General features: G+C 32.9%; 2 protein-coding genes across 3 annotated transcripts in view; one reads left to right on the top strand and one right to left on the bottom strand.

The window, feature by feature from the left end:
• The window catches only part of LOC129216887 (WW domain-containing adapter protein with coiled-coil-like), a 67398-nt gene extending 66844 nt beyond the window's left edge, over positions 1–554 (bottom strand). For both annotated transcript variants that reach the window (XM_054851103.1, XM_054851102.1), the window contains exon 1: positions 370–554. In XM_054851103.1, the coding sequence (XP_054707078.1) occupies positions 370–410 (41 nt within the window). In that variant the 5' untranslated portion in view covers positions 411–554. The remainder of the gene's footprint in view (positions 1–369) is intronic.
• A 440-nt stretch (positions 555–994) lies between these two features.
• Positions 995–17329, top strand: LOC129216886 (protein fem-1 homolog B-like). Its single transcript, XM_054851101.1, has 2 exons — positions 995–3084; positions 17134–17329. The coding sequence occupies exon 1, from the start codon at positions 1116–1118 to the stop codon at positions 3081–3083; it is 1968 nt and encodes a 655-aa protein (XP_054707076.1). The 5' UTR covers positions 995–1115; the 3' UTR covers position 3084; positions 17134–17329.
• The last annotated feature ends 898 nt before the right edge of the window (positions 17330–18227 follow it).

Raw genomic sequence — 18227 nt, 5'->3', positions numbered from 1 at the left:
AATTCTAGATTTTCCCGGTTTCTTATCAATTTTATTACCACTTATATTCAAGTGTCATCGAAAAAAAACTGCGATTTAAACCAAATGTTCTTTAAATTTATCGAAGAAAAATGATTGTCTGATGTAATAAATTCATGAGAAAGAAAAAAATTACTAAAAGGGTATTTAAATTTTAGGGAAAGCCTTTTGTCAATAAATGAATTTGCCATACGCGAACAAAACAATAAAATGTTGTCGACCCAGTGATTGGATAGTATATACAGAAGAAATAAAAATATTTTGAACGCAAGAAGCCACGCACTGTACAGAAATCGTAAAAAAAAACAATGATTTTAAAAATTAATGCCGAGATAATTAGAATGCTGATACCCATCGCTGAGTCTTGGAAGTTTCCTTGCCTGCATTACCATTAATGCTAGGATAATTTGAATCCACCTGATCTAAATTATGAAAATTTAAGGAAAACTAAGACATTTATAAGAAGAAAAGTTAAATAATTGAAACATTTAATCCCCTTGAAAAGTCAAAATTGACGACCATCACACATCCGGGGATCATAGCGAGCTTGATTTCGTTGCCATCCATTAAATTTTGTACTCGCGTGAAGATGAAGACGTCGTTGCTTTTTTTTTTCAAATGATAAAAATTAAACGTAATTTTTGGCATTAAAGACTCATCATAAACCCTCAAAAATTTGTTAAATGATGTTTGGTAACAAAGAAAGGCAGTTATATTAACATTTCTTGCTTTGATTACAAAATTAAAAAATTATTATGTTCTTAGTTAGACATTTTATTGCAGTAAAATATTTGACAAAGTTGATTTTCTTTATAACTGGTGTCAAAACAATGTAATCTTGGCTTATGTTTGATGTAAAAATGCATTAAAAGAACAAGGTTTCCTGCGTCAAAATTACTCACACCCGCGGCTCAGCTGATGAGGGGATTGTGTTTGCGTGCTCATTTCGTTAGTCGTGGTAAAGTTGAGTAATGAATGGGGCTGTTTCGATATCTTGATCCGTCAGTTACACACTATTTTGAAAAATTTTATTGATCTTACTTCAAAAATTTCGCTTATAAGCTCATATTTTCAGGGCAGCCTCAAGCAAAAATTGTATGAACTCTGATACGATTCCACGGCCATGGATGATGGCTTTGGCAGAAGATAAGGACTCCTTACGCCGTCGTGTTTACTATGCTGCCCGGGATGGTATGGCTATAACTTTGTACGCTTTGCTTTCTAATACACCACAAGATGATTTGCCTCTGTATTTAGAACATCCCGTCGAAGACGAAGGGCACAAGTGTACACCTCTCCTAATAGCTGCCTTGAATGGACATGACAATGTAGTGAGAATGCTTTTGAATCGATTCAAGCCAAACATTGAGCAAGATGGTGTTGTGCAGATGGATGGCTACGTTATCGAAGGAGCAACGGCGCTTTGGTCTGCCGCTGGTGCAGGTCATTTTAATGTTGTGAAATTATTAATAACCCGTGGTGCTGATGTAAATCATACAACAAAAACTAATTCCACTCCCTTACGAGGCGCTTGTTTTGAAGGTAGATTAGATATTATTCAATATTTGGTCGAAAATGGAGCCAATATTCATAAGGCCAATAAGTATAACAACACTTGCCTGATGATTGCTTGTTACAGAGGTCATCTAGATGTTGTTACTTATCTCCTCAGTAAACAAGCCGATCCCGACGCAAAAGCCCACTGTGGGGCGACGGCCCTCCATTTTGCTTCCGAACACGGGCATCTAAACATCGTGAAAAAGCTCCTCGAGCATGGTGCGAAAATCACGAAAAACAAAATGGGGATGACCCCGTTGCTGTCGGCAGCAGAGAAAACTAAATCTGAAATCGTGGAATATATGATCAGAGACTCTCTGTGTTCAAAAGAAGAGTCCGTAGAAGCTTTAGAGCTTTTGGGTGCCTCCTATGCCAACGATAAAGATTCCTATAGTTTAGAAAAAGCTTATTATTATTTACACTGGGCCATGTCCGAGCGTTGTGATCATCCCGAGTTCTATGCTCCTAAGGTCTTGCTCCCTCCGATTCCTGCTTACGAGAACCACGTGGAATGTCAGACGTTGGAGGAGCTGGAAGCCATCAAGAACGATAGAGATGCGATCCATATGGAAGCATTGGTGATCCAGGAACGGATCCTGGGATCCAGCAACCCAGAAGTTCCTCATCCGGTGATATTTCGCGGAGCTTTGTTCGCCGACATCGGTCGCTTCGACCGATGCGTGGATCTGTGGCTGCATGCCCTGATGTTGAGGCACACGAACGATATGACCGTTCGTAAAGATCTTTTGCGGTTTGCTCAAGTATTTGCACAAATGATACATCTGGGCGAAGAAGTCGCTTTCGAGAAAGTCAAGCAGGTGCTCGAAGTGACCCTGCGTGAGTTGACGAAAAATCAACTCGCTCTCAAAGATGCGGCGGAAGATAACTACGAAACTGTCATGGAGGAGCTGGAAGACAATATGTTCACGACGTTATACCTGTTAGTTATAGTTACTAAAATCATTAAAAAATTATCACCTAGTGAAGAAGATTATATTTACAAATTAGTTTATCAAGTTAATAAACTAAATTTAAGGACTAGTGATGGTTCGAGTCTGCTACATTTGGCGGTCAATACCGATACGCCCGTAGACGAATTCCATACGAAATATGTTTGTAAATTTCCTTGTGCAGCTACCTCTCGACTGTTGATCCAGTGTGGTGCGGAAGTGGACGTTGTGGATAAGGCAGGAAATACTCCTTTGCACATCATCGTTGCTTACCAGAAACCCATAACGGATTTCATGACTCTGCATTCGATTATCACTCGATTGTTAGAGGCCGGTGCCCACATCGATCGAGCAAATAATGAGGGTGAATCGCCTTTCGAAGCAGTACTCACGGGTGTAGCAGAAATAATTCTCAAGTCTCAAAACCATATAAGTTTAAAGTGTATTTCTGCTAAAGCTGTGAAAAAGTATCATATACCTTACAAAGGAATTATTCCAAAAACTCTGGTAGCTTTTACAGATATGCATGGAGTATCCCGTAAGAAAAAAATTCAATGAGGTAAAAGTTGTTAATAATTCTTCTTTTTTTTTGGTATTTACAGTAGAAGACCGTTATAACGCCGACCTGTATAACACAATTCTCTATAAACCGCACTACTTTTCAGAAGTAAGCAATAGGTTTTGAAGTTTAAAAAATTCCCTCTGTTTTTGCCTTGCAAAAATAAAAATTGTTAGGCAAATGAAATTTTGAAAGTTTTTCATCTTTCCATCTTATTTTAAAGCTTTTAAATTGAAAATTAGTACTCATAGTAAACAGAAAATACCAGATGCTCTTAAAAATGCAGCTGTTATGCAAACCATGAAGCTAGCAGAAGTGCAGGATTTTGATTGTGAAACATATTTATTTGTGAAAAACTAATTGTAATATGGGTGCTTTAATACTCATTGCAGATAAAACTCATTCTGAAGTGCTAATACATAGATATATTCTGAATATTAGTTTCAAAATTTGTGAAATGATCTATATAACACAAAAACCTGTATAACGCAAAAGCTCTGGTCCCAAGGTGTGCGTTGTAACAATCTTCTACTGTATTATATTTTCTGATGTATATGATTGCATGAAAATATATTCGTTTACCAAATGGTGTCTGTCTCCAGTGGGGGATGGAGGGAGGGGGTTCCTCCAAACTGTCAACAATAGTATCTGTCCACGTTGTGTTAAACACTTGGTACAAAAAATGTAAATGATTAGTCTCTGTTCAATTCATTAACTGTTTTTTAAAGTGAATATCTGAACTGCTACTTCGATTCATTGCTTCTAAATTAATTTGCAACGTTTATCCCCAATTAGGTGCCTAATTCCTTTCGGATTTGGTGCTTTTTATTGACTTTCAAGCAATTTCAGAAATTTTTCATACCCAAAACTGTAGGTTTGTTCATAAGGGCGGTCCTCAGCATCATGCCCCCCCCCCCCATCCCCCCCAATGGTTTTCTGTATTCGTTCCTGTTTGTCTCAAGCATTTCGACTTTAGTTACGACTAGTGATTGGAATACCGATATTTGGAGCTATTTTACAATTTAGTAACATATCAGTATTTGCTGGGTAGAATACCGGTATTTTCGGTATATTAGCTAAAAATAATAAATAGTTTGTAATTAAAGAGTTTTCAATTTAAATAATTGAATATCTACTGTTATTATAAATGTAAATTTCTTTTTGGATGAGGCACAGTACCAAAATCAATCTATTGAAGTAAAAATTTGGTTTAAAAAGCAAGAATTTATAGAACATCAATGAATAAGTAGCAGAAAGATGACAAAATGATATTTTCATCACTAGATGGTGTGATGAATCGTACTTACGTGAGTTGATGTGAACCTTTTTTTTTAAATCTCCATTTTTTAGACTTGCCCTCTTGTACAAATTAGTTTTAAATGTATAGAAGTATTATAATTTAAGTGTTGCGCTGTGAGAAGTTGATTCCAACAATTAATTGCAACTATTCTATATGATATTAAAAAATATATTGGCTTGACTGTACTGAATTTAGAGAAAAACTTTTTCTTGTTAGTCTATAACAAACAGTAATTTATTGTCATTGGTATTAGCATGCTATTCTGTCTTGCTATTCAGTTTTACACTTAGCGAGATAATATTTATAATATCTCAAACACATGGGCGGATTTATGGAAGGCAGAGGGGGGCAATGCCCCCCCCCCCAGTTTTGGGAGGACTTTATGTAGTAACAACACATTTTACAAAAAAAATTTAAAAATCATTATTTTTTTTCTTTTTTTGAATAGTTCAGAAGGGCATGGATGGATTTATAGGAGGGTCCCCTAGGACATAGGAGGGACCCCTAAGATATAGGAGGATACACCCCCCCCCCCCCCCCCCAGTTTTGGGAGGACTTCATAAAGTAACATCTTCCAAAATCTTAAAACAAATTTTTTTTTTTTTTTTTTTGAATAGTTTAATGAAAATGAAGAGATTAGCAAATGTCCTTTTCTGATGGGAGAAAAGGAAAAAAAGAACATTAAATACAAATAGTACAGCTGTCACTGGGGTGCTGAAAATATGTCTAAATTTACTATTTGACTGAAAACCATTTGGACAAGTATCAGGGTTGGGTTTTGGACTGTTCAAAACTGGTTTAGGACAGGACAGGTGGTTTTTACCGTCCGAAACTGTCCAAAACTATGCTAAAGCTAAAGGGGTGCAATCTAATCCATTTGTTTTAATGCAATATTCGTAATACATAAATATAGATATTAATGAGGTTTAATTATATATGTATAATGAGTATTCGATAATATTTTTCTCCAAATGTTCATTTAAAAAATATTTTACTTAAAGAAATGCCAGTAAATAGTACATAAAAACTTCCTTATGTAACTTGGTAGAGTTATGAAAAGAAATACACAACACTACCAAGACAACTAATTTCAGTTCCATTTATAACTCAAAGGAATGCTATTAAATGTGCAATAAATATTGAGGTGAAAACAAAAAGCTTAATTTTTTAATGGTTTTTGCAAATAATTTTTACATAATGTTTTAATAAAAATTACTTTTTAATCATAGATTAAAAACAAAAAATTGATGATTAAACACTTAATTATAAAACTTTTATGCTATTCTTTTTTTAGTCCATATTTTTAATATAATACATTCTGTAACTACAAAACTTTAATTAATTGCATTTAAGTCAATTATTGAACTATATTTTGAACACTTTCTTTTGCACATATGCATAAATGTCGAAAAATTTGGTTAATGGAAAAAAAAGCTCCTGCATACAAATTAAAATTTTTAATGACGAATTTAATTTCTATGTAACTAGATTAAAATCAGCTGCATAAATAATTTATACTCGAATATCCACATTGAATAAATGTATTAAATAGTCCAAAAAATAGTTTTGACACATTTTGTTCTGTTTTGGACACTTTCAGACACAAGGGTTTTGAACAGGATGGTAAAAACCTTGCCAATCCTGCTTTCATTTGCACACATGCATAAACATAGGGAAATTTAGTTACTATTATCAAAAAAATAATAAATAAAAAATAAAATAGACTCATGCATACAAATTGAAATTGTAATCAAGAATTCAACTTCTATGTAACTAGATTAAAATCAGCTGCACAAATAAGTTAAATGTTCTTATTGAATAAATGTTCAATCTAAAGCATTACTTAAATACATTTTATTCTGTTTTTAATGTTTTTTCACAAAATACAATTTTTCTTAAAACATAGTTTTAGACAGTTTTGGACAGGACGGGAAAAAACCAGGGTTTTTACTGTAGTGTCCAAAACCTTGCCAACCCTGACAAGTATATAAATGGAAACATAGGCTAAACGAGTTATGCATTCAGCTGCAACATTTATAATAATTGACGATTATTTTTACAAATTAGAACCTAAAACAAAGAGATCCCCCCTCCCCCATTTACGCTAACAGAAGATCTACTCATTATAATTTGTTTTGTTTTTTTCTTTTCAGAATGTTTATTTTCAATTTGCATGATTTCAAAAACTAGATATTTTGTGTTGTTACAGACAAAGGATTTCGAAGAACCTGCTGGATTCACACGTTCAGATTGGTAAAATTGTAAAAAATCTTTTAACTGTAAAAACGGACGAATTTTCGTAAAAATTACAAAAATCTGCAGGTAAGAGTGAATTACATACAGGGCCGGATTTGCCTATAAAATAAACAAGCTATAGCTTAGGGCCACTACTTTGAAGTGAGCCCTTAACTCGCAAAAAATTGCATGATTCGCTCCTTAGAGAATGGAAAGTGCTTGAAAAAACTAATTTCATTTTTAAGAGCTTGAAAGCCTTGAATATTTGGGAACGTGTGATTACAAACCTTAAATTTTAAGATTTCTAACAAATGGTAAAGGGAGGAATGCCAAAATATGTCAAATTCCGCTCCTTGCTACATCCTGCATCAAAAGAATAAAAATCATGGTTCTTTCGTTTGTAACATATTACTTGAAATAAATTTTTCTGACTCACATGTTTCATATCTTGCTATTTATTAATCTTGAATGCAGTATTTCGGAAATTCTTTTGTATTGATGGCTTTTATCTTGTTTCTACTGCATATTGTTAGTCTGTTTAGCCCAGAAAAGAAAAAAATGATACACTACCTCCATTCCTTTTCGTTTTCTGCACTGCTTATAATTTAAAAAAAGGTTATTGTAATGAGAATTCTATAGTTTATTTTTTCTTTTAAACTTAAAATAGCTGTTTTTTTACCAAGTTTGAAAAATACTATACAAGTGTATAATCTAGTACTCAATTTCAGAGACTGGAAAGTGCAAATGAGGTGCCTTAAATTATTAAATGTTCTAAAAGCCTTGAAAAGAATTGGTGCAGTATAACCTACTAGGGCTCTTATGCCAAAACACCGAATCTAACCAACCAAACGTTGAAAATAATTAGACAAGTTTTTGAAACTCCTAAGCAAAGTGTGCTTCAATTTTATTTCTTATCAAATGTATAAATTATGAATTGTTCAAATAAGTAGTATGTTACTCTCATGTTACTTATTTTTTAAATCTGTACACCATTTCTTTTAAAGTATTAACTTGCATCACAAAGCACATTTAAATCATAAAAATTTAAAAAAAATTATTTGTCTATTTTTCCCCGAGATTTTTGTCTAATTAACCCTTATAAGGCTTCAAAATGCAGAATTTTATATCCATTTTACCAAATTTCCTCCGGGGGAGAAACCCCCAGACCCTCAAAAATTGGAGATATTTTATATCCCACATAAAAGGGAGCATTGGGTCAACTCTTGATACCGGTCACCCCTCTTAAGGTCAATTCAAAAAGGACAGCATGAAAACACACATTAAATGAAAACGACACACAAAAAAAGTAAAGCATGGCCTTATGCATCACAGGAAAACAGACCAAAACATGGGGGGAGCAATTAAAAATGTTGCTCAAAAAAGACCCCCCCCCCCCCAGGAACTCAGTTCTAAATCCGCCTATGCTCAAACATTTTCAAAGAAAAAAGCATAATCTGTTGGAACATATTTTCAAATATTTATGTAATTGTAAAGAATTTCAAAAAGAAAACGAAAGAAGAAAGAAGTTAACAAGATCAAATTCATTGTAAATTTCAAACCAAAAGGTTGATAAAAAGCAAACATAAACCTATTCTGAACAAGGGGAAATCACCAAAGATGATGTTAATACTGAAAAAAAAAACTGTCATTCGACAAACCAGTGGCGTAGCTAGACCCGACTTTCGGGGGGGGTTACTTCTTATATATATATATACATATATATATATACATATATAATATATATATATATATATATAATATATATAATATATATATATATATATATATATATATATGTATAATCGCTTGGAATTTTTCCCTTTTCTTCTTTTTTTTTCTTTCTCTTCTCTCTTCTTTTTCTCTTTTTTTTTTGAGACTAACTTTTCGGGGGGGGTTTTGTCCCCAAAACCCCCCCCTTAGCTACGCCCCTGCGACAAACGGTTACAATTAGCTATGAAAAATAATGATAAAAAAAGGTAACCACAATACAAAAGAACACCCACCCACATTCACAAAAGTTTTTTTTTTTTTCAAAACCAACAAGTAAAAGACCGAATAATTTGAAGATGAAAGACTTCCAGGCAACTACAGGAGATGTGACGCGCATTTTTAAGAGTACCACCAGCCTGCATAAATTGGGAAGAATATATTCAACTGCAGGAAGTTTGTTCATTATTGATTGCTGTTTTTGATTTTTGTTTTGATATTTGTTCCTACACTTTATATTTGTTCATGTAAATAACGCACTTTTAAACAAAATAATGAAATATGGCATGAAACATTATGTGTATTTTTAAAGCAAAAAAAAATAAACACTTCAATACTGGTACAAAATATCAACTCAAAAACTAGATTTATACAAGAACTTCACTTTAAAATTTGTTTACCCTGTACATATAAAAACTGAAGAGGACCAGGAATTTGTTAGAGTGAAACCTCTCTTTTTAAAAACACCACCTTTCATTCTGGGAAAAAGTGGTGCGGTAATGATAAAAATAAAAGAAATGGTTTGCAGGCATTTAACCATAAGCTCAAAAGGATTTAAATAATAAGTAGACCAGAGAACATTTTCTCATGAAGTGTTCTTCCAAAAAAAAAAAAAAACTTGCTTCGAAGTTTGGCAAGTAGGTACCTAACCTAAAGGGACACAACGCGCGCTTCCGCAAATACATGTGTTCAAGCTCTTTGATGAACCACCCAAGCTTTTTTATAATACAACCACCAGAGTCGCCTATTAAACCTCTATTGTAAAGGCAGGACCATAGTTGTATAGGCGGCAGGATTGAAGGGCAGCTTATTTACTCTGGGGAGTTCAAAAATTTTGGCGAAGTGATTTGTTCACTTATTACTAGCCATTCCAAGAAATGCACACGAATAACAGCCAAGACCTTATAATATTGCAGTCCTGTTAAGAGCTGCATTTCTTGGAATCAGAGCTTGGGTCTCCAGGAGCTGAAATGTTAACTATGGTTTATTTCCTTTGTATTGAACAACCTGCAGCTTAATGTGGTGGAAGCAAAGGATTTTCTGATTCCCTTGTCTTTTTCTTTTTTCAAAGAGAAACCAGAGAGGTTTGCTAAAATATTTTAAAAAGAGCTTTTTACAAGAAAAGCTGTGTCCGTGTCAGGATAAGTAAGTCTCCACACTAGAATAAAAGGAGATTTAATAGTTTAACCATAGAAAATGGGGGTGGGGTTATTTTTAAAAAAAAATCCGTAATGAGGGGTGTTTGTGCTTAAGGGTTGTACGTTCGGCGAGATTTTCACTGTATCAGAATTAAGAAAATTTCTATTACGCTGGTAAATAAAAAATTAAACAATTAATAGTCTTACGCGGCGGTTAATTTTTTTGTGGCAAATCAAATGTAGATGTAACTGAAAATTTCTATGTACGTCATATTTCATGTATAAGAGATTCAGTAAGTTTACTTGGTCACAGGTGCATTATCTTCAACCACGTTTTTGATAAACAATAGAAGTTTAGAAGTAACTTATTCAAGCTAAACATTCCTCTTTAAAAAAAAATGCCCAGAAGTAGTTCCAGGTTCTAAAATAAAAACTCATTTGTTAGAATTGGTTATATTTTATTATGACTATCACAGATGCAAGAAAAAATTCTTGCCCCCCTCCCCCATGCATGAAATTTTGAAAATCACTATAAATTAATGAAATTTGCTTAGTTTGGGCCTCTATCACTCGTTAATCGGGTCCTTGACAAATTTCCGCGAGCATAAATCTCTGCTATTTGTGAGATTTACTCTTAATAAATGTGTAACAATTAGGAAACTGGGACATACTGCTGATAACTTTGTCCCCATTCCAGATCTTACCTCTTTTCCAGATTTTCCTTTTCTTTCAGGGATTTTCTCACAATGTACAAATTCCTACATCGACCAGCCCTAATATGCACACGTATTTTTCTTCCACGAGTCCAATCGTAATCGGCATATCATAATTGTAATCGATTAAATTTTTTAAATATTCTAATCATTGCTGTAATCGTAATTAGGTTTTTGCAGAGAGAATTGTAATTGTAATCTCTCTCTCTCCTATTTGTCAAGCTTGTAATTGTAATCAATTTTTTTTTCCGTAATTGACTCCAAGCCTGGTTTATATTATTTTTAATTTTGTACATCGTTCATGGATCAAGTATCGCTGTTGGGCAGGTTATCAAGCGAGTCACATAAGAAAGACCAATCTTTATATATTATTTCTGTAACCTGTTTTGTTGTCACTACGCAAGATATTCCTCAATTCTTGATCGATTTCCTTAATTTACCCCTCATTTTGAAGCTTATCGAGCAGGCTAATGACGAAAAATAGACCCACTGTCTAAAGATTGTTCTTCCAAAGGAAAAAACCTGTTTAAACAGGTTGGCAAGGTTTTGGACACTATGGTAAAACCCTGGTTTTTACCGTCCTGTCCAGAACGGTCATACTGAATTTTTCTCTGAATTTATAAAATATTTTAAGAAATAAATTTGATGACTAGGTACAAAAATATTCATTTTTTTAATAAACTATAAAATAATTTTAAAATTGCTTAATTAATTGTTGAGAGCTAATTACTTGTGTTAGGTACGGGACAATGCTATTTGTTACGTACGGGACCTCTGATTTTAAAAGTAGTTTTCTTTAAAAGTGAAGCAAAAATAATTTAAACATCAATTTTATACATTCTACTTATGTATTTCATTTTGTACTAATGGTAAAAATATTTTTTTTTTTTAATAATTAGTATAATTTTAACATTTTAATAGATTTTCACAAATTATATTATGTTTTTAAGCAAATTTCCATTTTAAACATTTCTAGGTTGTTGATTGACTTGATTATTATGATAATACTAAATAGTTACTACCTGCTATTCAAAAAGTTATCTAAATCACTTCAAGTCCTATAACATCAATAATATTTTCCATTGTTCTCTATTATTTATTGGCTTGGGTGCTTCAATCTTAGTCAAAAAATTGTTTTTCAATATCTTGTTTTTTTCTAGAATGGTCTCAATGTTTTTGTGATGTAAACACATGCATATTTCATGATCTTTCTGAGAAACTGGAAATACTTTCAGCTGGACGAAGAGCAGCAAATAAACTGAAACCTATTGATATCTGTGATTTTTTTTTTGAACAATTGATAGGTTTTTTTAATTTTCATTACTAAAATTCGATTGGCAGGATCCTTTATAAAAATGTACTTTTTTTCCTGGCAAAATTCTGTTTATTGAGTCTTGTCTAAAATTTAGATACTTCCTCTTTTTGATTTTCAGTAACAGCACTGTTCTTTTTTTTTTTCCATGCAGTCTTATTTATTCCCTCTAAAAGTTTCAAGGAAAAAAATTTGGTGACCAATTTTTGAGAACTTCTTTAATATTGCTATTTGTTTGGTTGGTGTTGAAGGTAATATGGCTTTAATATATTTTGCTCTTATACCTATAACTTGGGGTGTCAACATGGAAGGTATGGGTGGTTTTTCAAGTGGGACTGCATCTTGACTTCTTATTTTCTCTTAAAGTTCCTTTTTCTTTGCTCTTTGTGCTCTCTTTCTTTCAGTCTCATATTCCTTCAGTTCGGTTTTCTCTTTCTCAGTCATACTTATTTTTTTCTTTTCTCTGTATTCTTTCATTCAGCTATGCTTGCTGCTTTGTCATTCTTTTTTTTTTCAAACAATACTTCCTCACGCTTTCTACTTGAAGTAGAAGCCATGTGGTTCTTACTCAATCAATAAAATAAATAAATATTTTTTAAATAAAATCAGATGCAAACTAATATGTTAATAAAATGTTATTGCAAAAAAAAAAAAAAATTTGCTATTTCATTGGAGATTTTGATGCAAACAAACAGATTACTTAAAATTGGGAAGAAAGGTCCCTTTTATAAGATACTCTTTGCTACTACAGGAGGGAGCAACTGCCCTCATTGCCCCTCCCCTGAATCCATGCCTGATTGCCGGCTTTGCCGTAAATTTTGCAGTGAAATGAGGAATATGTGTGAAGTGTAGACATTAAAGGACGATGAACCAACAAACTGTGCACTAACATTCTATTTGTCTTAAACTATGCTATCAGGAAATTATAGCTTATTTTGATTCTTTAACAATTCTTTAAAATTCAGCATATTTATTCAACTTATTTTAGGGATTATTGTGAGAAAATTTTGAAAAATTTTGCTTGCAAGTAGCAGAACTATATACGACCTACGGCCAACCCCTGCTTTGGTCGCTCTCGTGTGGTGCACGCGCTGCACAACTGCTAGGATCAGTGCTGGCAACGCAGCAAGTAAATACTTAGATTGAAAGGATAATTTTACAAAACTAGGGGGCTCTGCCCCCTGCTCGCTGGAGCTCACCAACCCCCGAAGATTGCTTCGCAATCTTATTTGATTCACAAAGATTTAAATCGTCAGTTAGAAAAAAACAGATTAAAAGCGCATTATGAGTTTCCTTTGGATCAAAAAGCACCCCTTGCCCAGGTTTGAAAATAACTGGTACCAACTTGCAGAGCCATAAGGGGTAAGGGGTTCCTGAGTATTGCAAAACTGCAGTTTTGTATATTCATGGTCTCAGTAATATATTATGCTCTTTAGTTCAGAGTTCCCTTCGGATCAAAAAGCACCCCTTCCCCAGGTTTGAAAATAACTGGTACCAACTTGCAGAGCCGTAAGGGGCCCCTGAGAATTGCAAAACTGCAGTTTTGTATATTCATGGTCTCAGTAATATATTATGCTCTTTAGTTCAGGGCTTGAATTGAGTTGAGCCTAAGATTTTCTGTTAAAATCGAAACACGTAAGGTATGAATAAGGGAAAGAAGAAACATGCGAATCGAAAAGATGTAACTATGGCAATGCCGAATAAAACATCAATAATTTTAATGGAGATGAGGATTATTCGAAAATGGTTTTCAACGACTTGTAACTTTTTTTCCTTTGGAGATACAAGCTCAGGTTTTCGACCATAGGTCGAGTTAGATCTGGAGTAAAAAAAGCTGCTCTTTTCAGTGGTGTCAAAAAGAAAACTGTAGGACAATTCCTTTGCTTTTTACAGATAGATTTAATGAAGAAAGTAGTGTAAAAATTTATCTAAGCCTAAAAAAGTTCAAGCTAAAAACACAGAAAACTCCCGCCGTATTTAAGTTAGAGCATTGAAACAAATTGCGTAGAACACGGAAAATTCTACCTTTTTCAACGATATATAATATTAATATATGCAAGTAATTTTTCACCCCTTTAATAGGCAATTTACGCAAAATTTAAGCTTAAATTAATTACAAAAAAACTAATTCGAATTTTAAAAAATAAAACCCCAGGTGCACACCCCCCGAGGCTTGAAGTAATTTTGTACAAAATTTCAAGGCTGTAGGTGCTATGGGGTCTCCTGGGCGCATGTCCACCACAGACTTCGAGAATTTCTTTGAAACCTTACTTTTATTTACTATAAAGAGATAAAAAGAATGAAGATTAAATTGATTTTTATTTGTATACTAATTACATAGTAAATTTCAAGCTCATAAACTATCACAAACTTCTAACCTATATGGTTTAAAAGATTTGGAATGTTTTAAATCGTCTGTAGAGTTTATTCACTTTTTCCCAAAAACCAAAAGTTCTCAAAAAATATAAATGCAATTTAAAGAACTTAGAACATTGTACTTTTGATCTTAAAGTATGCAGATTGCGAGTATACTTAGTTTAAATTGCTCTTTGGGTATGAAAATAATTCTTAATTCATTCTTTTTGTTTGTTTATTATTTTTTATTATTATCATTATTGTTTATCACTCATTGAGTCTGTGATTCAGTGCCAGCACACAATATTTTTAGTTGAAAAATGTCAAAAGTACTTTTTTCCTTACATTCTTATGTAAAGACCCAACTCGTAATGAAAACCATTCAGGAGCGTTACGTGTGTGACATTTTTTAAAAAGCCTCGTTAAAAATTTTCTGCCGAATGCTTGAAGATGAAAGTCAGGTTACAGGTATTATGTATCAGGTTAATTTATAATATGAGATATTTTTCTTCTAGTCCCTCAATTTGATTTTGGAGGAAACTTTTGTTCCTTTTGCTTTATGTGTGTGACCGACAAAAAGTGACCTGAATTTTTTGGGGTGTTAAAAACTTATCAAAAGTATTTATTTAAAAAATTTGACACTATAGTAAAGAATCTGTAATCAATATATTTGATAGTTTTTTCAAAAAAAAAAAAAATATATATATATATATATATATGTGTGTGTGTGTGTGTGTGTGTACAAGGGCGCCAATATAGGGGCGCAAGAGGGGGCTCGAGCCTTCCCCCCCCCCCCTTTTGAAATTAGAACTTCCTTGCTTTTGGTAAATTTTTCTTTGAAAAAATGTAAAAACATTTATTCTCCAGTCATTAATGAATAAATTATTAAAAATGAAATATTTTAATGACTCTTATCGGCCCTGAAATCGGTTTCCATGGAGAAAATACCCTCCTAACCCATGGGGGAAATATCTGAGCCCCCCCCCCCCTTTACAATTTTGCATATGGGCGCCCTTGTGTGTGTATGATTAAATTTATAAAAAAAAAAGACTCCTACATTTATTTCTCTAACAATTTTTTTTTACTTCGTCTAAATGTTAACAAATGAGGTTAAAATCTGATATAAAAATATTTTAAACTCAAAATTGATACTGGAATTGACAAGAACAGATATTTCTTTGTCAAAAAAGGTTTGTTTCTATATTATATGAAAAAACATTTTTTGTAGTTAGGACCAGTTTTCGTGGAATTGCCCATTAGTGCTCTTTTGATCAAAACTGTTTCGAAATTGAAACTCTAGCTTAGTTATTTAATATTTATATAGCTGAATCTTTGATGAGCACTAAACTATAATGTCTTGTGCGATAACCATTTTATCAGTTGTCATCTTTATTTATAATTGCATCTTTACCCTGTTATTTTTTTTTTTTCATCTTCATATTAACGATTTGAATAATTTCCTCTTATTACATTCACTTATTTGTAGTCTTACCTCTCCTGACTGTTTGATGATATTTCATTTTTCAATTGTAACTGGATTACTTTGCAAAGAGCCCCGTTTTTTTACGTCATAGACAATTATTATCTTGCAGATACTTTTGAGTAGCGTGTGCAGATACTTTATATTTTTATATGGTTGTGAATTTTCTTTCATAACTTTACCAACTGTTACCTAAGGAAGTTTTTATGTAATAGTTATTGGAAATTTTTTTAAGTAAAATATTTTTTAAATGAACGTTTTGGAGAAAAATATTATCAAATACTCATTAATTAAACCTCATTAACATTTTTATTTATACATTACAAATATTGCAGTAAATATGAATTGATTAGATTACACCCCTTTAACTTTTAGCATACTTTTGGTCAGTTTAAGACACTTTTGAACAGTTTCAGACAGTTTTGGACAGTAAAAACCACCTGTCCTGTCCTAAACCAGTTTCGGACAGTCCAAAACTCAACCCTGTTAGTAGCCATTTTCTTAGAGCATTGAGAATGAACAGCCCTGTAAAATACTTTAAAAGCCAGCCAAGGGTGTGTACCCTTTTGAATAATTTTGATACTGGAGTGGGGGGGAGGGCAGGAGCATCCAGGGGGGGGGACATATGTTGGCCCGAGCCTGAAAGAAGCCCAAAATTTAAAAAATAAGGTGTGAAATGTATGCAGGGACGTCAGACGTAGGGGTAAACAGTATGGAGGGGACCCATAAAATGCATTTGTGACAGGCCCCAAAATTTCTAATGCACCCCCCTAAGGGGGAGACATTCCAGCGTCCCCGATTAAACATTTCAGAAATCTTGCGAGCCTAGTTATATTTACATATAATTTCAATTCAATTAGTTGAAGACGGTTAGTTATACGGTACTGTAGTAACATGAAAAAACACTTTTAACTTTTTTTTCTAAAACAAGCCGTTTTAAGTAAATTTATTTAGCTTTTGTTTCTCCATGAAAAACAAGTCGTATGCTTTTAGAAATAACAGTTGTTGTAAAGTTACCCTTTAAGAGTTCAACTACAAGGTCCTTCTTGCTAATAAATATGTTTTCTGAAATTTTAAATCACATGTTTTATTATTTCAAAGTATATCTTTAAAACAGTTGCTGTTTGAGGAAATAAAAATATTGATTGGCATTCGGGGTTAGGTATTATGATTTTGTGTAAGATGCATGATTTTTTCTCATTTATAGGTACTACTTGTGTTAAAGATTTGGTCATAATTAGGTGAAAATTTTCCCTTCTTCTGAAAAATTTTGCAAAATTTTGGAAATGCTGTCACATCTCCTAATATATGAGCATGCACAATTGAAGGGGAAAAAACGTCCAATGTTCATTACACTGCGTAAATCTTGTATGTAATTTTTGTATATGACACCTTTGGTAATAATAATTGCGGCCATTTCAAAAATTCAAAAATTCTTTTTTCATAATACCAATCTCATTTGTCTTAGTTTGTCTATTTTTTGATCTGTGTTTCTTAGAACTTATTAATTTTTGTTTTTTAATTCTTAGGTGGATCAAACGAGCGTTGATTTCATAAACTGGATGAAGGCCTGTGATTTGAAAAGCTTCACTTTTATTTGTTCAATTTTACACATTTCCCTGCTAACCCAATTACTTCACTTGAATGTAATGAATGTAACAATAAATCTTACGTGAATTTCTTCCCTCAATCTTCTTTCCGTTTAAAATTAGATTTGCTGTAAAAATATTTAATTTGCTATATAGACTATTTTAATGGCTCAACTATTTTAATCATTTGTTGCTGGATAACAAATGTTAACCTTTCAGTCTTTTTTATTCGAAGATAAGCAGGTTTTATCTGTTAATTTTGTGCAAGTGTTGATTGTTTGAATATATTTCAATGAATATTGAAATAATTATGTTGGTTGTAAAATTTTAACTGTTTTATTTTTCTAAATGAAACTAATATAGTTTTATTCTTTCTTTCTAACTTTTTGAATGTTATATTACTTAACTGTTAAAATTTGGTGTGAAATGAGTGAAAGAATTTCACACCAACTTTTCATTTCTCAAGTTCTCCGTCAAATTCACAATTGAAGGGCTGGGGCAAGAATGTGATATGCTACATGATGTGAATTTTTCAGTAGTCTAATTTCTAACTCATAAAAAATATTTGTGGAATTTTTCAAATTTATTATACATTCTATGTTCTGCAATACTAAAACTAAAACCAAATATCTTTTTCTCCAAATGACATAATCCATTGTTACGTTTAATTTTTAGTTATGGGGGGGGGAGGAGCAACGAACATTTTGATTGAAAAGTCACTCCTTGTAGCTTGGCACATTTCTGCCCCTAGCCCTTCAATTGATGAAGTTCAATTTGCTGATTTAAGGAACTGACTTAATCAACTTTAGTAACACATTCAGTTTCATGTGCTTAGATGTACAAATACAAACAGACAACTTGCAACAGGCTATGGGGCATACTAGGCTGGTCCTACTATTATGTCTTAAAGTCATTCTCACGAAAATAGTGCAGTCGACCCTCGATAATTCGCAGCCTTATAACTCAAATATTCCTTTGTCTCAAAATGTTTCTTACGTCTCAAACTCTTGAGGAGGCAGTAGGAACTTCTCATA

Source organism: Uloborus diversus, chromosome 2 (genome assembly GCF_026930045.1).
Source record: "Uloborus diversus isolate 005 chromosome 2, Udiv.v.3.1, whole genome shotgun sequence".
Lineage (NCBI taxonomy): Eukaryota > Metazoa > Arthropoda > Arachnida > Araneae > Uloboridae > Uloborus > Uloborus diversus.
This window is presented reverse-complemented; position numbering and strand designations above follow the sequence as displayed.

Bases quoted from the DNA above. Each gene is read 5' to 3' on its own strand.
- LOC129216886 (XM_054851101.1), top strand. From the start codon at position 1,116: ATGAACTCTGATACGATTCCACGGCCATGGATGATGGCTTTGGCAGAA.